Source organism: Penicillium canariense, assembly GCF_028826845.1.
Source record: "Penicillium canariense strain IBT 26290 chromosome Unknown utg000003l_segment0_segment0, whole genome shotgun sequence".
Lineage (NCBI taxonomy): Eukaryota > Fungi > Ascomycota > Eurotiomycetes > Eurotiales > Aspergillaceae > Penicillium > Penicillium canariense.
The window spans coordinates 3,072,373-3,100,145 of NW_026622730.1; the positions used below are offsets into that span (position 1 = coordinate 3,072,373).

Here is a 27,773-nt window from a genome sequence, read left to right on the forward strand (position 1 = left end):
CAGTGGATTGTCGTGTTGGCGTTGAAATTTATGATACCTAGAGCAATGAGAGATGTGTTGTTGATATGGTTGTGTCTGATATTTTTGGAAATTTTGGCTGCACAGAGCCGATGGATGCGGTATTCCAATCCGTTAGTATAGTTGTAATACGGTCCCAGCAGATTGGATGGTCCCCATATCTCTCGCGGATACCTTAAACACATCCGACATAGAGATCAAAATGGGGCTGTGGTGGTGCGTGATAAGAAAAGGCTTATCATACATCAAGTCCGAGAGATAAAAATGGGTAGAAAAAAGAAAAACACCACGACATTGCATTCGTTCCCTTCGTAGCTCCAATGAGCATCAACCACACCCTCAGCCAGACAGTCAGAGTCTACCGGGTCAACTTTTGAAGTTTAGATGTCTGGGTCCCATTTGGGGGCCAGGAGCATGCCATGAAGGCTCTTCGCAACGCCGTCTGCGTACGGGATGCCGAGCCGGAATGACCTGCTCGGGCAGCAACCCGCCATAGATGAGACAGTGGCAGCACACCATATTTACTCCTCCGGCTGCACGAAGGGATTGGGGATCTCCTCACTGCCGTCGGCGGGCGAGATGAGCACAATGAGGGTGCCACGGGCGACGATCAAGCCCAGGGAGCGGGTGGTCTGGTTGCCCTCATCGTCTGGGGAGGTATAAGTTTGGGGATAGTGAAGGGTAGTTAAAGGGGGGGGGGAAAGAAAAGAGGTTCTTACCATGCATGGACTCTTTGACATCGTCGAGGACCAGGTTCATGAGCTGGTCATAGCCCTTAAGGGTTCCGGTGACTAGGCCGGCTGGATCAGCATCACAATATTATAGACTCTATCCACCACCCAAACCAGTCCATAATTACATAGATGGCAGCGAAATCAGAACAACTTACCCTCACGACCACCATTGAACTTTACTTGGACTTCCTTGTCCATATACTTGCCCAGGTCGAGAATGTTCTCCTTCTTGGGCTTCTCCTGCTGGGCACCACCACCGCCACTTTTCTGCTGCTGGCGACCGCCTCGGCCACCACCACGGCCGCGGAATGAGCCTCGTTCGGACATGGGGGTTAAGAGCGGTGAGAGGAGTAGGAGGGGAGGGGGAGATAGAGTTGGGTTGAGCCGTTCAGGAGGGGTGCAAAAAAGGCTTTGGGTACAAGCCCCGTGGTGCACGGTGAGTGGTGGATGGATGGACGGGGTGAAGTGGTGGTGTAGGCGGTTGGTGGGAGTGAAGGGGCCGGATGTATGAGGGATTTTCAGCGGAGGGCGGTTTGACTGCTGGCGGACGAGTGGTGGACAGTCCGGACACTTGACGGGGCCTCGCATTGTCCGCCTCGATCCCGCCGGTATGGTATCCTTGTATCATTACCATCAATACCCGGCGGCGGAGCAGGACCACACAGCGGTCCTCCGGCTCCAGGCATCCACGAAACGTCCTCTCCACAAGGGTTAAGGCCCAAGGCTTAAGTTCCGGATCGGCATAGCGCTCATGAGCCTATTGAATCGATTGCAACCGACTTATAGTTACTGCTCTGAAGATGTCCCAGCGTCCCAGCGTCCCGGCATCCTGATAACTTGCGACGGAAGGCGGAGTGCCAGCGCATGCCAGCGGAGGCGCCCGGCGGGACTCCGCTCGTCACGGGGCGGTCACGGAATCCAACTACAGTACGGAGTACATACGTAGAGGGTCGTAGAGAATGACGGACTATCTGCAGGGTATTAATGCCTGTTATTGTCATAGCGGGGGTCCTCGGGGCGCTATCTGCGAGCGCCCAGCTACTTCGTACAAAGGTCCATTGGAACATCCACATTCACTTCCGCCCTTCCACTTCCCACCGTTCCACCCAGTCCGCATGCCTGGCGTCTCATTACTCGCCCCCCGGCGAAACCCACTCGGTTCCGGCTGCGCTGCTGCGATCACGTTTCCTCCCTCTCCCACGCCTTCTGTTTCCACCCCTCCCTCTCCCTTTCCTTCCTTGAATCTATTTCTCCTGGCTTTCTTCATGGACGTTGGCCTGTCCGCCCGAACACCATCTGCTCTAGCGGCTCGACCCGCGCATTCTGTGCTCCGCCCTCGGTCTTGACAGCCGCCGCAGCTTCCCTCCCCTGCAGCCGCTCGTGGAGCCTGGTCCTTTTTATTTTTATTTTTATTCCTTTTTATCTTCAGTCCCTGAACTGTCTCCCCCTCTGGAACTATATCGCCCCTGCCCCTTCTTCTGCGATACGCTGCGATCAATTCCACCATGGACCCCCGCCCCGTGACGGCGGAGCCGTCCAACAAACGGCCCCGGTCTCCTGGGGCTGATCACCCGCAGCCTCACCAGTCGAAAGTGCCCAAGACCCATTCGAATCACCTGCAAATCAACTATCTCGCGCGCCAGTACCCGGATAACCTGCCCCTGGTCGCACCGGATGATACCCTGCCCGCGATCATCCACTTAATTGGTGAATACGATGGAGTGCTGCATCGCCATGAGAGTATCGCCGGGAACCTGGGCGCATGCCCCCTGGGACCGATTCTGATCAAGCGCTTTGAGCGTTTGTTTGACGGGCCCCCGCGTGTGCTCAAGTCGCATGGCAAGGATGGGCCGACGGTCACTTGGTTGGATGTGGTCGAGTTTGCCAAGAGCAAGCCCGAGCAGTTTAATCTGGAGAAGTCGCGCAATGGCGTGCGCGTTTGCCAATTCTATACGAAGCAGTGTCGCGTGGAGATCAGCGAGGAGGACTTTGTGCTCATTGCTTCGGGCATGCCGCAGAAGATGATCCCTCCGCAACCGATCATTGAAGATGAGGAGAAGGAGCTAGGTGCGCTGGAGATTTTGGAGAAGAATCTGCAGCAAATTATTCAGATGGCAGACCAAGGTAAGCGAAGTATTTTACTGCTATCGCAGTTCTCTGTATCTCGATGGATCCCTAATTGCTTCGTTCACAGTGTCTGCTCGAGCCCGCCAGCTCAGCTACCGTCTGAAGAACCGCCGCACCGCAATCGTCAGCCGTCGCGAAAACGATGCCTCTCTCACGGCGCAACCCCGCGTTGCTGCGGCTGCTGCCGAAGTCTGGCGTGATATGAATGGCCACGGCCGCGCGAATGGGCCATCGAATGTCACTCCATCGGGGTTTGTTGCGGTCAATGCGACCCGACCTGAGGGCGAGTCCGACGAGAACGCGCTTTCGTCCCCGTTCATGTTCTCCCACTCCAATGCGGACAATATCACCATTATCAACGGCACCTCTATCAAGGGCGCATCACCCACGACTCGGGCGGACTTGATGAAGAAGTTCTTCACCACAGCGGACCGCCAAGCTCGCGGCTATGATGAGACCACTGGTGCGACAAATCCGATTCAGCCTCGGCCTGGGCCTCAAAGCTCCGATCCAGCCGAGTACAGCATCTATAATAATAATAACACCAGCACCAGCACCAACACCAACACCAACAACAACTCGACACCTGTGGCTATCCCTGGAACCCCGTCCTCGCTGCTTCCGCCGCCGAGAACAACCCCGCAGGAGAAGGATGATGGCGGTCCATTCAAGATGGAGATGGTCGCCCGCATGGAGGAGCTGCCGCGTGGCGAGCGGGTCAACCCACCCTGTGACCGATGCCGCCGTCTCCACATGGATTGCCTGAAGAATCTGACCGCATGCCTGGGCTGCACCAAGAAGCACGCCAAGTGCTCCTGGCGGGACGTCAAGGAGGGCGAGCTGAGAGCAGCCTGGGGTTCTTCCGCGTCCCGAGAGCCGCACGAGCGCATCGAAGATGAGCGCATGCCGCCGCTAAATCTGCCAGGCTTCGTGCCATCTCCCAGCGCCCCGATCTCCGCCGAGCGTGAGCGTTACGAGCGCCCATCACGTCCTTCCGAGACCCCCAGCGACCCGCAATACTCTCAGCATCGTCGCGAGTCTGCCCCCGGCTCAGGCGCATCCATGGGTCTCCCTCACTCTGAGAACTCCCCCCGTCGCGCCATGAGCGAGACTGAAGGGGGCGGACGCATCCAGTACCACAGGCTCCCACCCCGCCATGCGGAGGACGACGATCCAGACGCCAACCAGCGGCTCATGCAGGCCATCCTCGACACAGTGGACCACCACGCACGCGTGGCGGCCGCCGTGCAGGAAAAGGAGCGGGGCGCGGAGCGGGTGGCAGAAGGTGCGCCCCATTCTCATCATGATCGAGATGCCGATCGAGATCGAGATCGAGAGCGTGACCTTGACCGTGGTCGTGACCGGGATCGGGATCGGGATCACGATCACGATCGTGATCGTGATCGTGAGCGGCGCATGGTGCAGGCTTAGCTGTCTAAATGTTCTTCCATCTGTGTATGTTCTTGCATGTCTTGTCACTTTTATCCTGCGCATTGGGCTTGTCCTTTATTGTATAGCTGCGAGCGATGGCGAAATGGGATGGGCTAGGGGATTTGCGATTGATTCTGTCTCGGCGTACTTGTTTATTATATCCATGATCGGTTTCTGTGTTGTATGTTTTCGTGCCGCTTGCTGAATGTATCATTAGTAAAATTAAAATCCAGTATATTCCTGCCGAGTCTATCTACTGTAGAATGGGCCGTTTGTCACGTCATGCGACAAGCCTACCTCCAATTCCAATTAGATACTCGACCATCGGCACTTCCATCCCATCTCTACCCCGGATCCCCGCAATCCGCAGAGAGATTCACTAGCCTTAACTCTGTTCACCCCATCTATCGGTCAAGGTTCAATCTACACAGCGTCCCCTCAACCTTCGGATATACATCTACCGGTTGTGCCCCACCTGTGCTTAGAGCGTGCTGACCAATATCAGGAATTTCATTCCGTGCGGGAAAGCGTGGGGAAAGGGTAAAAGGGACCGGATATACTCTCTTCCATGCATCACAGCTCGACTGGGTGCAGAGTATCACAAACATAACGAGTATGCATGGATAGCAGGACTCAGCTATTTGGACTACGGACTGCATAGTCGGTCGTTTCGGACGTCGGGGTTGTGGGGGGGATTTCCGAGGCGCGTAGTAATTCGGCGCGCTGAGTGGATGGGGCGCGCTCGCGCGGGGCGGGGGAGCTTTGGACGGCGAGCTTTTGGGTGCTGCGTGCCAAATCGAACCCATTGGACCATGCATTTCACTGGCCTTTGAATATTGGCACCAGGATGAGCATAGTGCATGATGCACTCCCCCCACACCCCACTAACTACCGCCGGATGTGCCGACTGGGAGTAAATCCGACCCCCCGGCGAGGTGACGGTATAACTCAACGCCGACTTTGACCAGAATTCTTCTTAACACGTACCCTGGACCCTGACCTTTGCATTCGACCATTCTCCTCCCCTTTCTGTTCACCCACTGCAGCCATGGACCCCTCGCAAGTCAAAATCCCACCAATGAAAGACCTGACGGTCGAAAACATCACCGAAAACGTCATAACAATCAACTCGCTCTGTGAAGATGCGCGCATGAAATATGTCCTGGAGCGCCTCGTCACGCACCTCCACGCCTTCGCCCGCGAAACCCGCCTCAGCAGCGACGAATGGATGGCCGGCCTACGCTTCCTCACCGAGGTCGGCCAGATCTGCACCGACGTCCGACAGGAATTCATCCTGCTCTCCGACGTCCTGGGCCTCTCCATCCTCGTCGACTCAATCGACCACCCCAAGCCCGCCGGCTCCACCCAAGGCACCGTCCTGGGCCCTTTCCACACACACGACGCCGAGGAGATGCCGGCCGGCGAGTCGATGTCGCACGACCCCAAGGGCGAGCCGCTGCTGGTGGTGTGCACGCTGCGCGATATGCAGGGGCAGCCGATTGAGGGCGTCCAGATCGATATCTGGGAGACGGATTCGACGGGCCACTATGATGTGCAGTATGCGGGGCGCGAGGGGCCGGATGGGCGGTGTATTATGCGCTCGGATGGGGAGGGGATTTTCTGGTTCAAGGCCATTACGCCTGTGCCGTACCCGATTCCGCATGACGGGCCGGTGGGGAGGTTGTTGAAGAAGTTGCATCGGCACCCGTACCGGCCGAGCCATATGCACTTTATGTTTGAGAAGGAGGGCTATGATCATCTGATTACGTAGGTAGATCCCTTCCTGCTCGCGTTCTCCGGCCACTGTCGCCCGTGTCGTACGACCTGAATGCGCTGACCATATCCAGGGCTTTATACCTCCGCAACGATCCCTACGAAACCTCCGATGCGGTCTTTGGCGTGAAGGATTCGCTGACTGTGGACATTGGCAAAGCTGGCCCGGAGATCGCCAAGAAGTACAACGTCCCCGAGGGCCATGCCCTACTTACGTATGACTTTGTGCTGGTCTCTGACGCGGAGACGAGCGAGCTGCGCGCGAAGAACTCCAAGGTTGCGCTGGATAAGCTCGGCCGTAAGGTGAAGATTGTAAATGGGTTGCCGGTGCCGGATTTGGACTAAATAGCTAGCTCGCTAGCGCGCAGATGGGACCGTTTACAAAGATGGAGGTATATAAGACGGGTATGAAGAGTGGGCTCTTGGCTATTGGGCTATTGGGCTATATATGTATGAAGCTCGCCATGACTTGGATAGTTTCCATCTTTCTTGCTACATTATCTCGTGTTCTCGATACCTCGATGAATTGGAAGGAAACTCAAAAAGAGCCTCCCCATTGGCGCTGGTACACCATGGAAACTAAAGGAAACAAATGAGTACCGGTACTCGCCCTGCCGGTACTCGCCCTGATCGTTCTTGAGCGCGTATTTACCCAGTGAGAAGGGGTTCTCTAGGCATATGTGGTAGCACTCGTAGTCGTTGTAAGCCTACAGTTCCTCTTCGATGATTGTTGGATCCGACATAGCCTATTTGTCTTCCATTAGACAGCTCTTGGCCATCTTCTTCAAAGTTGCATCATCGTAGTGGCGACGGGCGAGGATGGGGTGGATGGCCGCTTGACGAAGCTTTATATGGATATTGGCAAATTTCGAGCCAGACTTCTTACTGGCGGCGCAGTCCGCGAGAAGTTGGCGGTCTTGTTCCTTCTCGTGCTCGTAGATCTTCGGCTGTGAGGGCTTCATCTCACAGTATTGCACGTGCGAGTGCTTGGCGGGCAGGTCGATGACCTAGTGCTTCTTGCGGCGGAGGACGAGAGGCGTTAGTATGGATTTGGTACGCTCGATACGCTATGCTGGGGAAAAAAACAACTTGTCAAACTAGTCGATATCTGTATAGACTAGTATGATGGATATCCAATGGGATGATATGGATCAGATTGATTGATGATAAAGATAGAAAATCACGGGGAACGGCCTGTTGAGAGGTTTCCCCTGTCCGTATGGGCGCATTGGCGTCCGTACGGCCGATACTCGGCTGTTACAAAGCCTGAGTTCACATGTAAACCAGAAGTACATGCAAAAACATAAGGAAAGTAGGCACTTGATGAATAAGCCCGTTCTTAGTGGTAAGTTACCACTCCATATATTTCGACACTCATTGTGAAGCACAGTGAACATCACCAGTTGGTTGTACATCCAACACTGACCAGGCCGGAATTTCGTCGTATGTGGATGCACCGCCCGCAAAGCCGTTGAGGAGTTCTGCATCAAGATCACTTCCATCGGAGCATATATTCTTAACACGCCAAAGTCTGAACCCACACCGGTAAACTTTATGACCCGCCGCGTTCACTGCGTCGTAACAAGCGTCGTAATGAGGGGCATCCCTGCTTGGAATGCAATAACCGCCCAGTAGTGAGTTGACTACTTGCTGCACCTTGGTCTCTGCGCTGTCTAGAGTATATTGCAGGATAGTAGGTGGTGCTAAGTCCACTCGAACATATGCTTGTCGGCAACCGAGCGCTTGCACTCCTACTGAAAGCAGACCGAGGCCGATCAAAAAAGGAAGCTGCATCGTCGCTACTATATATCAGTTAGAACAAGGACGTTATATGATACTAAGGCCTAACTCACGTTTCAAGGACTTGATTGAATACTACCTCGATAGTGAGTTGAAAGGGGGAGGAGATGGTGAAGAAAATGTCTGGTGTCTGGGCTAGATACGCCGAAAGGACTTCGCTTTAAATAGTACGAGAATCCAGAGTAGTAGCGAAGTGATTGCCAGGCATTTAAAAAGGGTTAGAAAATTTTCCTTAGTCGGACTAGAACTAAATAGGATTATCACTAGTAAAGAACTATGAAGCTAAATTTAGGTACCCTTACACCGCTACATACCGTTAGCTAAGCTATACAACACTCTATCTCACGACGCCCGACCTAGTTGACTTGTTAAGCGAAGACTTTTAGCAAGATCGTACAAAAACACTCTCCCTCTTACGGTTAGGCGGCTCCACTTTACTCCTAGAAGCCCTTTTACGTGACTTGTTGCAGGTGCCCGTTAGCTCTTATCATTCCCGTAGGTTTTTGATTGAGTGTTTCGTAACATCCGTTTGAGTAGCCAATCGCAACGCGCCACAAAATCCTTCAGGATGCTTTCGTCCACAAGCGGCATATCCGGAAATATAGCAAAATTATAGGTCTATAGGCAGGGCTATCCAATCTTACTTATGGCTTTTCGGGCCCGTATAATCCTCCAACGAGCCTATTATCGTATCCAATTAAGCTTTTCTACCTAGACATCTCCGCGCCCAAAAGATCAACGTCAACCTAAACCGGTACAAATAAAGGAGATACGGGTCGGAACGGCCGAAAAATCCCCTAACCGGAGCCTAATTATTCGCTATCGCCCCGGGCTAGTATCAAGATAAGATTCTCGGTAGTGGGTCCTAAAGTAAATATTTGGAGGGTCTCGATCACCGAGCTCACGCCACAATGTTGCCCTGAAAATCTAGACGATCGGGGCGCGGGGCAAAACCGTCAGGCGACTATTATTGAAGAAATACGAAGGTAAACGATTCCTTTGGGGTCGATTGCGTGGGATTGAAAACTCTGAATTTGCTAAAACTCGGCGCATTCTATGGTAGGGTGCATTACCGTGATGGGCTCCGTCATTATGGGCGCAAGCATATTGGGTGAAGTCTGCGCCCCATTTAACAAACGCAAGGACCCTTATCAAGTGCATATAAGTAAAAGATAGCTTACACCGTAGTAGAATAGGGTAGGGCCTAGTATATTCCTAGGAGCAATATTCTTGGGTTGAACTGCTTAGCCCAAAAGAGATGGTGATTGCCCAGAAAGGGATCCTGATACGGGCGCTCAAGGGTGAGAAAAGTAGACTTTGTCCTCACACTCTGAATAAATTCTACTCTAGCGGACGATTACTTAGTGCAAGATATTCAGTTTCCGAGTAGACTCGCGTAGTTATCCTGAGACTAGTACTCCTCCAGGATGCCCTGAAGATTGTGGAGCCAGTAGATGAAGGATTCCCAGGAGCATATAGTCTAATTGATTGGGTGATCATCTAGTAGGCTTCATTTTGGCGTAGTGAAAATCAGCAAGTGTACCAAAACGGAATGTCAAATTATTGATGCTAGTGCTTTTTGATGGGGCTGTAGGGGCAATCTACAGGAGGGGGCTTTCCGTGGATAGGGCTAGTGTTTTGCATTTTATTGAGGTGCTAGTTAGGCTATGCTTAGTGACCAAATTAGAGCGCTTAGTGAGTGATCAGACTTGCTCAGTGAGCAGATCAGTGAGCTTACGTAATGCTCACTGATCAGATTAGGGTCGCTCAGAGACGTGCTCAGATCTACTTAGTGAGCAAAAGCGGCGAGGGTCTGAGCACTAAAACGGGAAGGGAAAGCCAAGATATAGCATAGGAATTCCGGTACGTAGGGACTTCCAGGGAACTCCTGCTGGTGTTAAGGCAGAAGTAAAAATGTTTCCTCCCGGGCCCCGTTTGTGGCGTAGGGTGTGTGATCGGGGAGAAGGGTAGAAATGAAAAGCAAGCACAGAAACCCGTCAGCATCATAGCTACATGTGCGAACCCCCACCCAGAATCAAACAAGGGAACCGAAGACCGCCATTCTTCTGGAGAAGGACTTTAATGCATCCTTCTTGCGGGTTTCATAAGTGCCTGAAATGACGATTCCAGAGCTTTCTTGACTTCTTTGTAGCTGACGATGAAGCAGCTCTGCTCGTCGCGGCTCACCAGGGTGATCTTCTCATCAGACCCAGCATCGAGCTTGTTCAGGCAAGTCAGCATATGCCCGAGGTCAACAACAGCGTCGCCTGAGCCATCCACCTGGTGGAAGACGTAGTCCCGGAAGATCTTCAAGAAATAGCGCTCCCCACTCTCCGACCACTGCCGGTCGTGTTCGTATTCAGGGCGCTCGTTGACCAGATTCAATTTAGTCATCAGACGGACGAGACGCCCATTCTCGAGTTCGCGGCTGAGGTCTGAAGTGAGCTGATCATCCAGATGAAGGGCTGAGTCGAATGTGGACATCAGCTGAGAGGAGATGCCGGTGATGAAAACATCAATCGTCCGATCCTGGTCTTTCTGCAGTCCATTCAACAACCAGAAAACCGAGTTCTTCAGTTGCGGGCTGTATGCGCGAGTGAAGTGCTCCATCGCCTTAGTGGGGTTGTGCATGACATTGGGCGAGTTGGCACCCAGAGAGACGATCATTTGCCCGAAGTTGACGAGATCCTGCCGCTGGAGCTCCGCCACAGTGCGTTGAGAGTCAAATTGAACTACATCCAAGACCGCACAGGCATTCAAACGAACGCGGTTCTTGCCGGTCAGCAGAACTTTGCCAGCCTCCAGCACTCGAGCGGCGAGGCCGTTGGTGTGGATCGACTTCAGCGCATTCGCGATTTGCGTCATGTAGCCCCAGAGAACCTGCTCAGGGATATGGGTGTTGTGGCGGCCTTGGAAGCGGTTTCCAACGCCCAGGTGTTGTTCGGCGAGGGTCTTGGATAATGGGTGGTAGTCGGTGACGAAGATGAGCGAGCTGTCTTGGAAACTCCGGCTGGTGAACGCATCGTGAACGGTGACCACGCTTCCATTGCACACCCGCTTCCAGGCTTGGACGGACCGGATGGCCTTCTCGTTGGTCAAACGGAAACCTAAAACTGGTTAGCGTGTGGTTGCAAAAGCCACTTGGGTGTCATTCCTTACCTTCCAGTCTTCGGAGCGCGTAGAAATTGCCGTCTTTGCTAGACTGTGCTTTATAGACCCAGCTCGGGTAACCGAAAGTTGCGGCATTCTTTTGATGGCTGAGATCTAATGGGACTAGAGAGTGGAAGTAGTCGACCTGTGCGGGTAATGTGGTGTCTGCAGGACATGTGTCAGGTTCATGAAAAGTTCCCAGGTCTCGGGGGATAATATTCGCATACTGGGTAGAGTTTGAAGGGTAGCCACAGCCTTCTTCTGGAGTTCTTCTCGGAAATCATTGGGGAGAAAGAGATCGTGGACGTTCCGCTGATAACCCAGGCTGTTCTGGTTATGAGGGCCAATTGGTGCGTATAGATGATATTGGACCTGTGACGTTTGTTAGGGGTGGAGGTACTTGGAAGACACAGACAACCATTTGGAAGTTCACGTACGGGCTGCTGGAAACCCGTCTGGTTCGCAAAGAAAGCTCCTCCTGCTAATGCAGCAGTGGGGTCGTGGGAGTATGGGTTGGTCGAGACAGGGCCAACAGCTCCTGCGGCGGAGAGAGGGGTCGTTGCCGTGACAAAAGGATCGAAGGCACCCGAGGCGGAGATTCCATTCCCGTTGCCTTGAAGAGGTGCCTGAACAGGTGGGTTAGCGGAATAAAAGCCAAGGCTGGAGCTGCGATATTTGTCTCGACTTCGCTCGAGGACCGGATCGAAATCATCTGCCAGGGCACTCAAGCTCCGGGTGTAACGATTATAGAAAGATCCCCGCATCTTTTTCCCCGACTATTTGAAGTGGGCAAGTTGCCAAGGCAATGATTCAAGGACTCCGAGCGAAGAAGCGCTGAAGCCAAAGCGGAAGGTACGGTCAGAAACTTACCACGTGAGCTCCTTCAAATCCTTGAGGAACGAATTCCTGCACATCCGCTACCGTCCAGTCAGGAGTTCCTACTTCTTGCCGCGGGGTACTCGTGTTGGAGCCTTTTATCAGTCAGTGAGAGATGCCTTGAAGATTGCGGACCAACGGGCTTCCTACGTGATGAACCTGCAACTCTAGGCTGAAACGGAGCCGCGCTCGCAGCCTTCGGGGAAATGGTGGTCGATTTCTTGGGGGCGGACGTGCCATTGCCAGACAAGAGGGACGGGGTAAAGCTGGGTGAGTCCACATTGAACCGTTTCTTATTGCTGAATATGATGACTGGTCAGTATATGCCGGGTGAGACTCGCAGGGAAGACGCAATATTCACCTGTCTGCTTGGTTTGCAGCGTTGACTTTCAGAGGATCGTGGTTGAACGCGCAGCCTGTTGAGAGAACACGAATCAGATCTCAAACTCTGATACGAGGCGACTGATAACTCGGCACCGGTACACACCTTTATCCTCATATCGACAGCGGCCATAGATGGTAACATTGCGACATAGTGTATCTTTCGCATTCTCTGTTCGGAAATTCCTCCTGTGAGCGCGCAATCCATCACATGCCTCGGTATACAGCTCCGACAAGCTCATCTCATCTTCCTATCTCCAGCTATGTGCAAGATTGGCCACCGGCGACACACTCACCTCGAGTCTTCATTTTCGGCGACCCCGTCGTACGACGGGAATCATCCAGCGGAGGTTTGCCGGAGGAGGCCATGGCGGACGGCTAATACCGACGAGAGACGAGACGGGATCAGCGCAGTAGGATCTCCATTAAATCGGAAGCCGGAAGGAAACGATTGAGTGGACCGAGAGGATGCCACATTCCCTGCGATCGGACAGCTGTTTCCCGTTGCCTGCAGTCCACGCGTATGGGCGAGCCGATCGGCGATAGCGGGTCAATTGCGGGTGAAACCCGGAGGTTCGAGGGGATATCAATACTTGGATCGTAAACCACACAGATAATAATATAAGGTCCCAGGCTCCTCCCTCCTGAACAAGACCGGGAGTGATAGAACCGATGGAGCAGATGGGGACGCGGGGCGAGGCGAACTCGAGCGAAGGGGGATGCGCGCACGGACCAGGCGGTCAGCCCGCGTTCGCATCACTCCGCGCGAGATAACACGCATCGTTTTATACGAGGTGATAAGGTAGGTGCCTCAAAGATCAAGTACATTTATTTGCCACTATTTGGCTCAGCTTCATTTACTGGAGTGTGCAACCTGAAGTTGACTCTTTGAGATCAACAGTGTGTCTTTTTCACTACACGCTACTTGTATATCATACTAGGTAGACCTCATTCAAAAATACTTTATACCTCACCACAATCAACTGAACAATGCTTCATTGTTTGAAAAAAGCGTATGCATAGGCTGCTCACAGCCCGGGAGGGACCCCTTCCCATACTGGATGACGAATTATTAATACTATGTAGTGCAAAACTGGTCGTTATTTGTCTATCATACTGATTCTAATTGACCCTGAATGCCATCTCCTCTGAAAAAGTAGAAAGATCTTGAATATTCTGAAATATTAACATCTTTGACTCGTGAACCTCTGCCCAGTATATATCGTGTATAGCCTTGCTGCTCATATATATTTAGACTATTATTTTTGATTAGACGTTGAGGAAGCTCTTTAGGGTCTCTCACATTGATTCGAACCTACCTATCAGATGAATTCTAATATTGCAATTCAGACCGAACTATGTAACGATAGGTCGTTAGCTAGCAGGACCATTTGTGGAGAGTGAAACAAAGTGTATAATCACTCCGCTCCGGCGTCGGAGAGTAGGTCGAGATGAACCCTCAAAATAGGCAGGCGGTGTCCAGAGCGGTAACCTCGAATCGCCAGTATACATGTCGTCTCCACGACGATTCATGGGCTGCCACCTATCCGCAACCATGTCCGCGGCGGAGGTTGACCTCGACCAGCTCTCGGCGAACGAGAGATCGGCGCTGGAGCAATATACAAGTGTGACAGGACAAGCTCCCGCAGAAGCCGTCCCTCTTCTGCGTCGGTCGCAATGGAATGTTCAGGTCAGTGTCCCCTTCCCCAGCTCTGCCGAGCTAGCTACTCATCCCCACAACGTAGATTGCCATATCAAAGCTATTCGATGGCGAAGGTCCCGATCCGGTCGAGGAAGCTCGAGCAGCCATGCCTCAGTCCCTCCCTGAGCGACATTATCAGACACCCCCAGTCAACTTGATGAACGAGGATTTACTCCGACAAGCACGGCCAGCCGATCGTACCTCGGAGCCCGCCCCGCGAATCGACACGCTACCCGAAAACCAACCTGTACACCGCCCACCTTTCCTCCTCGCTCTCCTTTTCACCCCCTTCAACCTCATCTACCGACTCCTCTTCAGCTCCTTCCGTCTCTTCGGGACACTGTTTCCCTTCCTTCCACGGCTCTTTCACGCGACCGCCAGCCCAGCTCTCCACGGTACACGACAAAACACGACGGGCCGTCGACCCCTAGCACCCAAAGATACCGCCGCTCGGTTTATTCGCGAGTTCGAGGAGGAGTATGGATCGAATCCGTTCCCTTTCCTCGAAAATGGGTACAACATGGCGATGGAGAAGGCGCACCGCGATCTGAACTTCTTATTGGTGGTTTTGTTCTCGCCCGAGCATGACGACATGAGTAGCTGGGTACGGGAGACTCTACTATCACCGGATGTGGTGGACTACATTAACCCACCCGGTGAGAGTGGCAACGTGATTGTTTGGGGCGGTAATGTCCGGGATTCGGAAGCCTACCAAGTCGCCAACTCACTCCGAGTCACCAAGTTCCCTTTTGCGGCGGTGATATGCCATACCCCGAGCGTATCCTCGACCGCCATGTCTGTGGTCGCACGAATTGCAGGACCTATTTCGGCGTCTGATTTCAAACAGCGGCTGATGACCGCCGTGACTTCGAACCAGGGGCCACTCTCGCAGATCCGCCAGGACCGCAGCCAGCAGCAAGCCTCTCGCAGTCTGCGCGAAGAGCAGGACTCAGCCTATGAACGGTCGCTCGCGATTGACCGGGAACGAGCCCGACTCCGCCGGGAAGCAGAGGCCGCCCGACAGCGAGAGGAGCAGGAGGCAGCAGAGCGCCAAGCTGCAGAAGAGAAGAGGCGGCGGGATCTGGCGCAGTGGAAACTCTGGCGAGCACAGTCCCTTGGAGCCGAGCCTGGGACCGAAGTGAAAGATCCTGTTCGCATCAGTGTGCGATTGCCCTCAGGCGAACGGATCATGCGCCGATTCGTACCCGATGCCGACATGGAGGAACTTTATGCGGTGGTGGAGTGCTACGAAGTTCTACAGGATGAATCCCGACCCACCAAGGTCGCTAAGCCTGAAGGATATGTGCACCAGTACCGATTTCGACTGGTGTCGCCTATGCCGAGGGCCGTCTACGCAGTAGAAGACGGCGGGACGATCCGTGAGAAGATCGGCCGGGGTGGCAATCTGTTGGTGGAGCCAATTGAGGATGAAGAAGATGAGGACAGTGCAGAGGTGACTGGCGACTCCAATTGAGACGTCATGTTGTGACCGAGTTGGCATGCCTCCCTGGTGTATACATGTGAAATCCCGTGAAAGCCAATTTATGAAACCTTGATAGCTTATTGCCTGCAACATGACCGTAGCGGCGTCGACTATACGGCATAGTGTTACAGATCATGCCTGAGTCACATGATTGTACAACTTGGCCAAAAGGACCACTATGTTAGTCCTCAAGGCTAACATGCTAAGGACCGATGCATATAGTAGCGCACGATTGTAATATTCCGTTACATATATTCAGGCATAGCAATGAATGGTTAATTGCTATGCTAGCCAATTGTGAATATGATATGTCTATCACGTATACGTCTTTCCCCGTCACTGATGTGTTCCTGTGCATGAGATGTACGTGGCCTGCAGCTCGGATGAGCTGTTCCCGGAACCGAGGAGGTTAATTTGGGGCGCCACAGGATCTTAGATCAGATCTAATCAGTGATGAGATTGTCCGGATTCGTCCGTCCGATGGACGAATCCTGGCTCCTCTGGCTGGAAAAAAGGACAAAAGAAGCGGATGACGTTGAGTCAGCCTCGGATGTCCGCAGCCGGGCATCCGAGAATGCAAAGTAGCCAGAGCCGGGGCTTAGGTCAGCCACAAGTCAGGGATTCGGATCTGCCCTCTCCGGCCCACTTTTCTTCTGGAAGCGCCGCACACGTGTTCTCATGCATTATCCTAAGCACGCGAACAGTGCGCGAAAAGGTTACCCTAGCTATGGGATTTTATGTAGATTAATGTGGATTAGTATGAGCGGAACCTGGGTGCAACGATGCATAACTAAACTTTTCCTTGTTCATTAACGCTTTCGATCCTAGCTTAGGCATCCGTCAAGGATGACACACCATGACACACCATGACTCGCGGTCGCTACGGTAAACTAACGCACCCGGTTGGCTTGGGCCTGGATTTTTGTCTCCGCCGGCTGCTTATCGCCGAACGGATGCCCGGTCTTCCTTTCGGAGGCAAATCTTGGATCGCTCCCGGGACCAAATTTCCTTGACAACAGGCCTGATTCGCTTTTTCGTTTTCATTTCCCCGTCTTTATTTATCATTCCTATTCGCTCCCTAACTTTACTTCCCCGACGTTCTTTTCATTCTGTTACATTTCTTAATCCTAATTGCTTCCACTAATCACTCGCTTAAACCCCTTGATCAGGTATCAGTCGCGTCGCAACGCCACTTTCAACCACCCATTGATGGTGCTTTCCTAATACCCTCGACTACTCTGGGCTCCCCCGACTCCTGGCTCCCTCCACAGTTAATTGCCGGTATATATACATCCAATTGGCAACCACTTCCTGCGGAAGAAGCCCGCCATGTCGCTTCTGGGGACTTTTAACCAGAGCGTCACCACCGAGTCTGTCTCGGTGGCTCGCGAAATCCAACACCACGACCCCGCCAACAGTCTTAGCAGCGAGGACACTGCCCTCGAGCCGACCGAGGTCGGCAACAAAGAGGTGATTGAGGCCGAGGTCGGTCGCCTGGCCCGCCAGCTCACCCGCGAATCTACCCGCTATGCCGAAGGCGAGAACACTTTCCTCGAGTCCAAGGACGATTCGACCCTCAACCCGCACAGCCCGAACTTCAAGGCCCGCAATTGGATGAAGAACTTACTGGCCATTACCTCTCGCGACCCCGAACGCTACCCGGCGCGCCAGGCTGGTGTCTCCTTTCGCAACCTCAGCGTGCACGGATACGGTAGCCCCACGGATTACCAGAAGGACGTGTTCAACTCCGTCCTGGAGGTGGGTGCTCTGGCCCGCATGCTCACCGGCACGGGCAAGCAGAAGATTCAAATTTTACGCGAATTCGATGGCTTGGTCAAGAGCGGCGAGATGTTGGTCGTCCTGGGCCGTCCGGGTTCCGGATGCTCGACTTTCCTGAAGACCCTGGCTGGCGATATGAACGGTATTCACAAGGACGACAAAACATACATGAACTACCAAGGTATCTCCGATAAGGAGATGAAGAAACAGTTCCGTGGCGAGGCTATTTACACCGCCGAGACGGACGTTCACTTCCCCCAGCTTTCTGTGGGCGATACCCTCAAGTTCGCCGCTCTGGCTCGCGCTCCCCGCAACCGTCTGCCAGGCGTCTCTCGCGATCAGTACGCTGAGCACATGCGTGACGTTGTCATGGCTATGCTTGGTCTCTCACACACAATAAACACTCGTGTAGGAAACGATTTCGTCCGTGGTGTGTCTGGTGGTGAGCGCAAGCGTGTCTCCATTGCCGAGGCTACCCTGTGTCGCAGCCCTCTCCAGTGCTGGGATAACAGTACCCGTGGTCTGGATAGTGCCAACGCCCTAGAGTTTTGTAAGACTCTTAACTTGATGGCCAAGTACACTGGTACTACCTGTGCGGTTGCCATCTACCAGGCCTCCCAGAGCGCCTACGATGTGAGTTAACATCATTCACCTTTTCAATTATGCTGAACTGTTCTAACGATTCACTACCAGGTCTTTGACAAAGTTACTGTCTTATATGAGGGTCGCCAGATCTACTTCGGTCGTACCGGCGATGCTAGGGACTTCTTCACCAACATGGGCTTTGAATGCCCAGAGCGTCAGACCACCGCCGATTTCCTGACCTCCCTCACCAGCCCTGCGGAGCGTATTGTCAAGAAGGGGTTTGAGAACGTCACTCCCCGCACTCCCGACGAGTTTGCTGCCGCCTGGAAGAACAGCCAGGAATACAAGCGGCTGATACGTGAGATTGACGAGTATGAGCAGTCCTACCCTCTGGCTGGCGAGTCCCGCCAGAAGTTCATCGAGTCGCGCCGGGCTATGCAGTCCAAGCACCAGCGCGTTCGCTCTCCCTACACTCTGTCTGTCTGGCAGCAGGTCAACCTCTGCATGGTCCGTGGCTTCCAGCGTCTCAAGGGCGATGCTAGCTTGACCCTGTCCCAGTTGATCGGTAATTTCATAATGGCTCTCATCATCGGTTCCGTCTTCTTCAACCTACAGGAAACCACGGAGAGTTTCTATTCCCGTGGTGCCCTTCTTTTCTTCGCTGTCCTTCTTAACGCCTTCTCCAGTGCTCTGGAGATCCTGACTCTCTACGCGCAACGTCCTATTGTCGAAAAACAATCCCGCTATGCCATGTATCATCCGTTCGCTGAGGCTATTGCTTCAATGCTGTGTGACATGCCGTATAAGCTTCTCAACGCCGTGACCTTTAATGTGACCCTCTATTTCATGACCTACTTGCGCCGCACACCTAGCGCGTTCTTCACGTTCCTCGTGTTCTCTTTTTTCACAACCTTGACTATGTCTATGATCTTCCGCACCATCGCTGCTACCTCTCGCACCCTCTCTCAGGCTCTGGTGCCCGCCGCCGCTTTGATTCTCGGTCTGGTCATCTACACTGGCTTCACGATCCCGCCCCGCAACATGCTTGGCTGGTCTCGCTGGATGAACTACCTTGATCCTATTGCATACGGCTTCGAGTCGCTGATGGTAAATGAGTTCCATAACCGCTGGTTCGAGTGTCTTGACGAATCGATGATCCCCACTGGCTCCGGCTATGATAATGTCCCAGCGACAAGTAAGATCTGCTCGGCGAAGGGCGCTCGCGCTGGTTCTAGCCGTGTTTTTGGTAACGACTACCTCTCCGACAGCTTCCAGTACTCTAACAGCCACAAGTGGCGTAACCTGGGGATTCTGATCGGCTTCATGATCTTCTTCATGGCTACCTACCTGATCGCTACCGAGTACATTTCCGAGTCCAAGTCCAAGGGTGAGGTCCTGCTTTTCCGTCGTGGTCATGCCCCTAAGCGCTCCGAGGAAGACGACGTCGAGCAGAGCCACTCCGTCCCCACCAGCGAGAAGACTGATGAGTCCAGCGGCCAGGGGACTTCCGCCGCTATCCAGCGCCAGACCGCTGTCTTTCACTGGCAGGATGTCTGTTACGATGTCAAGATCAAGACCGAAGAGCGCCGTATTTTGGACCACGTCGATGGTTGGGTCAAGCCCGGTACATGCACGGCCCTGATGGGTGTTTCCGGTGCCGGTAAGACTACACTGCTTGATGTGCTCGCTGCTCGTGTCACTATGGGTGTTGTCTCTGGTGAGATGCTCGTTGATGGTCGCCCACGTGATCAGTCCTTCCAGCGCAAGACTGGTTATGTCCAACAGCAGGATCTCCACCTTTACACTACTACCGTTCGTGAAGCTCTACGTTTCAGTGCCATTCTCCGTCAGCCCGCCCATGTTTCCCGTCAGGAGAAGCTTGATTATGTTGAAGAGGTTATCAAGCTCTTGGGCATGGAGACATATGCCGATGCCATCGTTGGTGTTCCTGGTGAAGGTAAGCTACCAACATCTCTTGTATTATTTCCTCTTATTTCATCGGGCCTCAGCTAATCTCCTATAGGTCTCAACGTCGAGCAGCGTAAGCGCCTTACTATCGGTGTGGAGCTCGCTGCTAAGCCCCAGCTGCTTCTGTTTCTGGACGAACCTACTTCTGGTCTTGACTCTCAAACTTCCTGGTCTATTCTCGACCTTATCGACACCCTGACCAAGCACGGACAGGCCATCCTGTGTACCATTCATCAGCCCTCCGCTATGCTCTTCCAGCGCTTCGATCGTCTCCTTTTCCTCGCCAAGGGTGGCAAGACTGTCTACTTCGGTGAAATCGGCGAGAAGTCCTCGATTCTTTCTAGCTACTTCGAACGCAACGGAGCCCCTAAGCTTTCCGCCGAGGCTAACCCTGCCGAGTGGATGCTCGAGGTTATTGGTGCCGCACCTGGTTCTCGTAGTGATATTGACTGGCCTGCCGTCTGGCGGGAGAGCCCCGAGCGCAGAGGAGTGCAAGAACACCTGGCTGAATTGAAGGCGACTCTCTCCCAGAAGCCGGTCGAGGAGTCCAGCAACAACCCAGCAAACTTCAAGGAATTCGCCGCTCCCTTCACCGTCCAGCTCTACGAGTGTCTCGTTCGTATCTTTAGCCAGTACTGGCGCACTCCCATCTATATTTACTCTAAGACTGCACTTTGCATCATCTCGGCTCTTTACATCGGCTTCTCCTTCTTCCACGCAGAGAACTCCCAGCAGGGTCTCCAGAACCAGATGTACAGTATTTTCATGCTGATGACCATCTTCGGTAACCTGGTGCAGCAGATCATGCCCCATTTCGTCACCCAGCGCTCTTTATACGAAGTGCGCGAGCGTCCCTCGAAGACCTACTCCTGGCAAGCCTTCATGACGGCGAATATTGTCGTTGAACTCCCCTGGAACACTCTTATGGCCGTCTTTATCTTCGTCTGCTGGTACTACCCGATCGGTCTATACCGTAACGCCGAGGAGGCCGGTAACGTTCACGAGCGTGGTGCGCTGATGTTCCTGCTCATCTGGACCTTCATGCTCTTTACCTCCACCTTTGCGCACATGGTTATCGCCGGTATCGAGCTTGCTGAGACCGGTGGTAATCTGGCTAATTTGACCTTCTCGCTTTGCTTGATTTTCTGCGGTATCCTTGCCACACCATCCAAAATGCCCGGCTTCTGGATCTTCATGTACCGCGTCTCGCCCTTCACGTACCTGGTTTCTGCGATGCTGTCCACTGGTGTCTCCGGCGCCACGGCTACATGTGAGAGCATCGAGTACCTACACTTCGAGCCCCCGAGCGGCGAGACCTGCTACTCTTATATGGAGCCTTACATGAAGGTTGCCGGTGGATACTTACTGGACAACAACGCCACCTCCGACTGCTCTTTCTGTACCATCAAGGAGACGGACGTTTTCCTTGCCTCTGTGGTCAGCTACTACAAGGATGCCTGGCGCAACTTTGGCATCATGTGGGTGTATATCATTGCCAACATCTTCTTGGCCGTCTTCATCTACTGGTTCGTCCGTGTGCCCAAGGGCAGCCGCAACAAGACCTCCAAATAAATTCAGGTCTCTTGTCCTCTCCTTTCTATTTTGATGTGGTTCGATTTATCTTTGAAAAAACTCGGCCTTCCTTACATTGTATTACATATTCATAGATGTTATTCTCTCTTTCTTGCACATTTGTCTCTTATTTTGTGTTTTGCCATTGAGCACCCCCCTGCTAGCATGACTATTTGCGGTATGATGGCTGGCTTCTTGCATTGGCAGGTCTTTTGATAGATTTAGACCGCTATACTATACATCCATAAATGAATTATAGATTAATAAAAAGATTCATTCTTTCTCTTAGGAATCAAGAATAGGGGAAATGCGTGAACCAAGCAGCCGCGATAATGCCTCACCGATCGCGAGTCACTGTCTTGGCTTTCGGTTGCACATGGACAATAAGCATGGTTTTCGAGCGATTCCAATGGAAGCAGCCGTGAACTGGGCGGAGTCCTGTGCGTATACTGTGTAGGTAGTGGTAGAGTCTCTACTCTCAGTCAAAGGCATGTAAGACCTGCCAAACGGTCACCATTTCTTATCCACTGAATGATTTCATGCTTTTTATCACCTCAGGCAATCTTTTCCGACTGCTTGATTTCCTCTTCTGCGCTGTTGTGGGCTACTCCCTCTGCGCGAGAGCTGGGCCCCGCATTCATATCTATTCGGGTGGCTGGAGCTTCTTACAAGAAAAGTCACAGCTCACCATCACACCGAGCAGCTGCATGTTGGTCTTGGGGCTTTGCCTTGTGTCGATGCCGCGTCCACGTACGGTAGTGTCGTGGGACGCCATTGGATGGATTGTGTGGATGCAGCAGGATGCGGGTGGAGGTCCCTGCAGTTTCTGGGCTTACCGCCCCCGGACCGTAGCTTATCCAAATATGGCTCTCATCTTAGAACTTCCGTTTCAAAGAACGGATCCGAAACTAAAAATCCTTCGTCAGAGTTCAAGTCACGGAGACGTCATTTGACCTCGTTGTATCATCTACTAGACCTCTTCTGTCCAAGATCAGCTGACTGCCGACCGACCTTCATTGTCACTCTCGTGTAGACGGCCACACACCAACCATCTTCGCTCTCCCATCCAGTTATCCCGATTTTCGATCAACATTGCTTGACACTCATTCCCTCTCTCCCCCTCCTTCCTACCTGACTTCACCTACCACCTTCCTTCTCAGTGCAAATGGACATGCAAACCAAGATCAGGCGATACAAGGCTGTCAAGGAGCTCTATGAGCGAATTAACGGCTGCAAGTCCTGGTTTTTCTCCCCTGGTGACCTTCAAGGATTCGGAATTCAAGCTCTCCAAGTCGACGTGTCAGATGAAGGCTCCTTACAATTTGACCCATGCTTTTTTCGGCCTTACCCGGAAAGAGACCTCCCAAAATATCCACTCGACACTGTGCGGATGGCCACGGTGGGTATTGAGAAAATCCGCCCGCTGAACTTCCGCCCGGACTTTGATTCTATTCTGAGAGACTACGAAAATACACCTGGGATCGAAGATCCCTTAAGGTCCGCAAGGAGTAGATACGAGTCTATTATGGAGCTGACTGGGCCGGACGAGTGGGCCGTCCATGCCACGGAAACATACATGCATATTCAAAGCCAGCTGGACGCTTGTCGCATCGGCTTATCCCCGTACTCTTCTTTCGCCTACCTAAGCTCTCTTGGCAGATGGCGGTAAGTGTGTTGTGTTTTCCTTCTTGGCTTGGACATTTTAGGGGTATTGACAATCACTAGGACGAAACCCACCAGAGGTGATCCTCCGACAGTTGTGGGCGGCAATCGGGATATAAGTTGGCGGATTGAAAGCTGGCAGGAGGATGGTCACGAAAGCTTGCCTAACCCACATGCAATTGCGGCACTTACTTCAGATGTTCCCGCAAACCGCGAAGACGGAAACCTTACTCGACATGAAATAACAGCGATTCTAGCCATTATGGTCATTCGAACACGCCATAGGCCATTCGTGAGCCACCCTATTCATCCAGTCAGTAGCTGACACTTCATCGCAGCCAGAGCTTTTTTAACCCACATCTCTTTCATAGTTATTGTTGATTTCCTACACGGGACAAAAGCACGGAAGAATCATTCAAGCTTCTTTGCACGGGGACCAGTTACTTCTGCAATATTCTCAACTATGGAGCTTCGCGGACGACGAAACAGCACCTGTTGACCTGTTCATGCGTTACAGCATAAGCCAGCTAGTCGAAATTGCTCGAGTGGAGAAGCCAAATGTTGCTCTTGGATCTCTTGTGGGACCCATTGCATCCATGAACTTGGATTAGCTGTTCAATACCCATATGTACAGTGGCAACTTCCAAGGCTTGAATTCACCCAAAGCCTCTTGGATCGATGGCGCGGGTGCTCCATCGGCACGCTGATCCAGTTTCCCGCTCTACTCAGGTTTATCAAGTACCGCGAACAGTTGAAACCCAGTTATTTAATAGCTATTTCAAGAGTTCAGTTTGAGATACCCCAATGAACCTACTGTTGCTCATCCTATTCTCATACGGAGTATTAGCTCTGGGGTAAACGAATTGGCGTCAAGATACAATAGTATTTCATAAGTCTTCGACCACTTTTGCTCTACCGCCTAGTCTTCCGCTCTTAGAGGGAAGTGATTTCGGTTGACGAAGTGTTCGCTTTGTAATATCCTCATGCATGGATTAATTTTTCCCTCCCAATAACAGTGATTTGGGAGTAAGCGGGAGCGATGGGATAGTACTCCTACAACAACACGAGCGTGAAGAATATTTAGGTATGCTACAGAGCGCGGTTCTTCAAAATGCCCCGAAGAGCGGTCTCATGATGTGATAACAGGGCTACGTGCCCTACGGCCTCCTCTTGGCCAAACAGGCTGTAACAACAGCAAAGAAATTACATTAACACAGGGTGCCAGACACCCGCTCCTCCTCCTCCTTCACTTCCACCTTCACTTCCCGCTCCTCGCCATCTGGATCTGCGAGATCTACGCCGGTGGTCCCGGCCTCCTCGCTTCGCGCCTTGACAGGCCGCTCCAGCAATTGATGGGCCCCGGCCTGGGGCCCATCAGTCGCCAAAGGACCTGCCACAGGCGTGTCTGCGTCGGCATCGGAGGGCTCTATGTTAGAGTTAGCACATTGTCATCACGACTTAAAGGAATGCGCTAATCTTGTGATTTCAGATTGATTCCTCGGGCTTTTCCTTGGCTACGCAGGCCAGGAATATAAAGTGACAAGACTTACGTGTGGGGGGACCACCGGCGGTGGCGGCGGTGGTGGTGGTGAGGGTCGTGGCTAATTCGACCAGGTTAGCATGTCACTCCACCAATAATTCATGGAGCCAGGTTAAGAGAACTCACGCTTGCGCCCCATCCCCTTGCTATGGTGGCGCGCCTGCCGAGCCCTCCGCTTCTCGGTGAGCTTCCTCTTCTTCCGGGCTTTCGGCTATATCAATCATGTATATCAATACCTCGTTTCTCGACCATACCAACGCATTGCGTGGATACGGTTGGACTTACGGCGGCCGGGGGGGAAGGCGCGGGACGGGCCGCAGGGGCGGCAGGGGGTCCCGGGGGGGCAGCGGCGGATCGGGAGAGGACCGCCGCGGCGCTCGCGACGCCCACGGCGCGCAGGGCCACGCAGTTCTCCACGGCGTGGTCCCCCTTGCAGAACCAGCAGGGGGCCTATACGCGGTTAGCCATCCATACGAGATGAACAACGGGTTTCCAATCATGTCTTGTCTGCTCCTGGATCTGATGACAGGGCTCGTGACAAGATGAAAACGCTCGTCACCAGCGGAGAAAACGACTCACCATGACGGAGGACTCCTCCTCCTTCTTCACGCCAGGCATGGGGGACGGTGCGACACTTAACGATTTTTAAAGTAAAAATGAAAGAAACGCGGCGAACCAAGGGATGGTGGTTGGAACGGCCGAGAGTTGACGAGCGGAAGTTTCGATGGATGCAGCCAGTCGGTTTAACATCTCTCACTTCGAGGCACCAAGGCAACTCTCACGTCCAAGTGAGGCACGCTGCAACTTTCCATCGATTCCATAGCCCTCAGCTACGGCTGCCTACGTAGTAGTATCCTCTACGCCTCTTACGAGTTGTCTGAGAAGAGAGCAATTGAAGAGCAGCCATAAAATGAACCTACCTGGTTACGGAGCACCACTGTAAAGTCGGACGCCTCCCGCCTGTAGTATGAATATAGAGTGTCTATTATTCCCCTCCTCCGAGAAGGGGGTATTCGGCGTTGCTCGTGCCTCGAGGCTGTTATGTGGCTCTTGAGGGCTATTGAGCATGCTAACAACAGCAACGAGCCTGGGCCTCTTCGTGGCGCTATTGACTAGTAACCTCTAATTGGGGCGAAGCCAGCACAAGCTCACCAGAGGATCGCATACGGCAGGGTAACCCCGACCACCATCCCATTGCTTCCGCTTACCCCTGAATAACTGATAATGAAAGGGTAAAAGCCATCCATCCATAAGGATGTGGCAAAGCGAACGACTCGTCTACATGCAGTTAGAGTAGAGCATGGGATGTGGAGTTTATGGCTTTAGAATCCTTCTGAAACCTTACATTGGCAGATTCGAGTGCAATTGTGTAAAGTAAATGCGAATGTTGAATGCGAATGTTGAATGCGAATGTTGAATGCGAATGTTGAATGCGAAACTCAGGATTTCGAGATCGACTTAATGCTGATGTGACGATCGCTTTATCAATTGTTTTCGTAGCAGCGGCTAAGCTGTCGTCACAGGCTTCTTGCACTTGAGTCGTGAGTGGTCTTCCCAAATCACGTGCATGGCAGGACATGACCAATGCCCAAGCATTCACACGGACCACGTCGAAACAGAACAAGCGGGGCCAACAGAGGGCCTCATTTGGATTTTCTACAAAGGGCATCAGCTGGGCTGGCTGGGGCTCGTTTGGTACCGACGGAGTGGTACCATGCCGGAGGACCCAGTGTTTGAGATACTGTTATATGACTGTATCTTCACCGTGATTTATTAGATACTGTGTTTCAAAAACTATGCCACTTCAACTGTATTCTTGTGCGCTACTGTATCGAAGAAAAATACCGTATGCATAACTAAATACTGTGTGAATAGCAAAATACCGTATAGAACTAAAATACTATATTTAAAAATAATTACTATATTATATCGCTAAATACTATACAGTACGGTATTGGTGTTTTGGGGTGGCCAGGACGGCCGGGTGGCCAGGTCGGGCGGGAATTAAGGTGGTTGCTGGGAATGAGTCGGACCGTACGAAAGCCACCATATGCTACCCGGGATAAGTCGGGGCCTGAATGCTATTGGTAGGGATTGGTGCCAACACACGAAGGTGCCCGCTGCTCACAGCTCTAATTGGCACGATCTTTGCGGTGTGCCCCCTGCCCCACTCTTACTTTTCTCCCATCCAACCAGATTGTAGCGCTTCCGCAGCGCGCGTGTATCTTGGCAGGCCTGCTTTCTTTTCCTCCCTTGTTATTTCTTCCCTCACTCGAAGACTGTCAGCCCTCGCTGGAGGTCATCATTGTAAATATAAATAAGAAGGACCCTCCTTCAATCACCGAATGATCTACTGCTCTTTATCACCTCAAGCAATCCTCTCTATATGTTTACTTCTGCACTACTGTTGATTCCCTCTGCGCGATGGCTTGGCCCCTACATGACATCGACTCACGTGAGTGGAGCTTATTACATGAACACCCACAGTTCATGCCTTTCACCGACCATCAAGGCGACTACCATGAGCATATACCACCAGCTCCTTATTCCGTAAACTCGACTGTGCCGTCTACACACTCTGTCTACATTCCATGCAATCAAGCTCCCGGACTCGATCAACTCGCCGTCTCATCCTCGACGCCTTCTTGGCCTCGCCAAGAACAAGTATCTACTGGCTCGCGCAATGCTAATCGCTTTTCGATGATCAATGCCGGTCATAACCCTGCTTTTTCCGGACCTGGCATGTCTCCATTCTCAGGGGAGGCCTCTATCAGCAACATCGTTGAACGTACCATGGGCCAGAAGGACTATATTCACCATGGCAGGAAAGAAACCAAGTAAGCTGATCATGTATCGAAGAGCCTTTTCACCTCAGATGATTTCCTAATACAAATTCCTTTCCCACTATTAGCCCACTTCTAAGCTCCTTCATTTGTCGCTGGTCAGATTGTATCAACCCAGGTCCTTTTGCCACCAAAGCAACACTTATGCGCCATCTAGAGACGATGCATGTCGCTCCACGTTCCATTCCCTGCCCCAAAACCACCTGTGATAAGTTCTTTAATCGGAAGGATAATATGGAGGAGCACTTGCGCCGTGTTCATCGAGAATTTTTGTGAGACGGCCGAGTTGTTATCTTCGATTAGTCACGTCGATCTATGAAAGAGGTACATTGTGGAACTGGGTATTAGT

The 27,773-nt window shown here is 52.6% G+C and overlaps 9 protein-coding genes across 9 annotated transcripts; 6 read left to right on the top strand and 3 right to left on the bottom strand.

The window, feature by feature from the left end:
- Positions 1–539: 539 nt before the first annotated feature.
- N7482_005964 (U6 snRNA-associated Sm-like protein LSm7) lies at positions 540–1,079 on the bottom strand (the record flags this gene model as incomplete). The annotated part of the gene is made up of 3 exons (XM_056688089.1): positions 540–667; positions 738–818; positions 908–1,079. 3 exons carry the CDS (start codon positions 1,077–1,079, stop codon positions 540–542), a joined length of 381 nt encoding a protein of 126 aa, XP_056543644.1.
- Positions 1,080–2,257: 1,178 nt separating this feature from the next.
- N7482_005965 (Zn(II)2Cys6 transcription factor domain-containing protein) lies at positions 2,258–4,310 on the top strand (the record flags this gene model as incomplete). Its single annotated transcript, XM_056688090.1, has 2 exons — positions 2,258–2,876; positions 2,947–4,310. The coding sequence occupies 2 exons, from the start codon at positions 2,258–2,260 to the stop codon at positions 4,308–4,310; spliced, it is 1,983 nt and encodes a 660-aa protein (XP_056543645.1).
- A 1,048-nt stretch (positions 4,311–5,358) lies between these two features.
- Positions 5,359–6,428, top strand: N7482_005966 (intradiol ring-cleavage dioxygenase; the record flags this gene model as incomplete). Its single annotated transcript, XM_056688091.1, has 2 exons — positions 5,359–6,077; positions 6,158–6,428. The coding sequence occupies 2 exons, from the start codon at positions 5,359–5,361 to the stop codon at positions 6,426–6,428; spliced, it is 990 nt and encodes a 329-aa protein (XP_056543646.1).
- A 401-nt stretch (positions 6,429–6,829) lies between these two features.
- On the bottom strand, positions 6,830–7,045 carry N7482_005967 (SNF2 family helicase/ATPase; the record flags this gene model as incomplete). Its single annotated transcript, XM_056688092.1, has 1 exon — positions 6,830–7,045. One exon carries the CDS (start codon positions 7,043–7,045, stop codon positions 6,830–6,832), a length of 216 nt encoding a protein of 71 aa, XP_056543647.1.
- A 2,917-nt stretch (positions 7,046–9,962) lies between these two features.
- Positions 9,963–12,659, bottom strand: N7482_005968 (PAN-complex poly(A)-binding subunit PAN3; the record flags this gene model as incomplete). Its single annotated transcript, XM_056688093.1, has 9 exons — positions 9,963–10,990; positions 11,043–11,198; positions 11,261–11,405; positions 11,471–11,659; positions 11,904–12,004; positions 12,069–12,208; positions 12,271–12,325; positions 12,397–12,537; positions 12,587–12,659. 9 exons carry the CDS (start codon positions 12,657–12,659, stop codon positions 9,963–9,965), a joined length of 2,028 nt encoding a protein of 675 aa, XP_056543648.1.
- Positions 12,660–13,845: 1,186 nt separating this feature from the next.
- Positions 13,846–15,466, top strand: N7482_005969 (clathrin-mediated endocytosis regulator UBX3; the record flags this gene model as incomplete). The annotated part of the gene is made up of 2 exons (XM_056688094.1): positions 13,846–13,980; positions 14,036–15,466. 2 exons carry the CDS (start codon positions 13,846–13,848, stop codon positions 15,464–15,466), a joined length of 1,566 nt encoding a protein of 521 aa, XP_056543649.1.
- Positions 15,467–16,804: 1,338 nt separating this feature from the next.
- N7482_005970 (pleiotropic drug resistance family ABC transporter) lies at positions 16,805–21,379 on the top strand (the record flags this gene model as incomplete). Its single annotated transcript, XM_056688095.1, has 3 exons — positions 16,805–17,887; positions 17,948–19,796; positions 19,863–21,379. The coding sequence occupies 3 exons, from the start codon at positions 16,805–16,807 to the stop codon at positions 21,377–21,379; spliced, it is 4,449 nt and encodes a 1,482-aa protein (XP_056543650.1).
- A 1,165-nt stretch (positions 21,380–22,544) lies between these two features.
- On the top strand, positions 22,545–23,652 carry N7482_005971 (uncharacterized protein; the record flags this gene model as incomplete). Its single annotated transcript, XM_056688096.1, has 3 exons — positions 22,545–23,044; positions 23,105–23,354; positions 23,413–23,652. The coding sequence occupies 3 exons, from the start codon at positions 22,545–22,547 to the stop codon at positions 23,650–23,652; spliced, it is 990 nt and encodes a 329-aa protein (XP_056543651.1).
- A 1,151-nt stretch (positions 23,653–24,803) lies between these two features.
- N7482_005972 (uncharacterized protein) lies at positions 24,804–25,127 on the top strand (the record flags this gene model as incomplete). The annotated part of the gene is made up of 1 exon (XM_056688097.1): positions 24,804–25,127. One exon carries the CDS (start codon positions 24,804–24,806, stop codon positions 25,125–25,127), a length of 324 nt encoding a protein of 107 aa, XP_056543652.1.
- Positions 25,128–27,773: the final 2,646 nt, after the last annotated feature.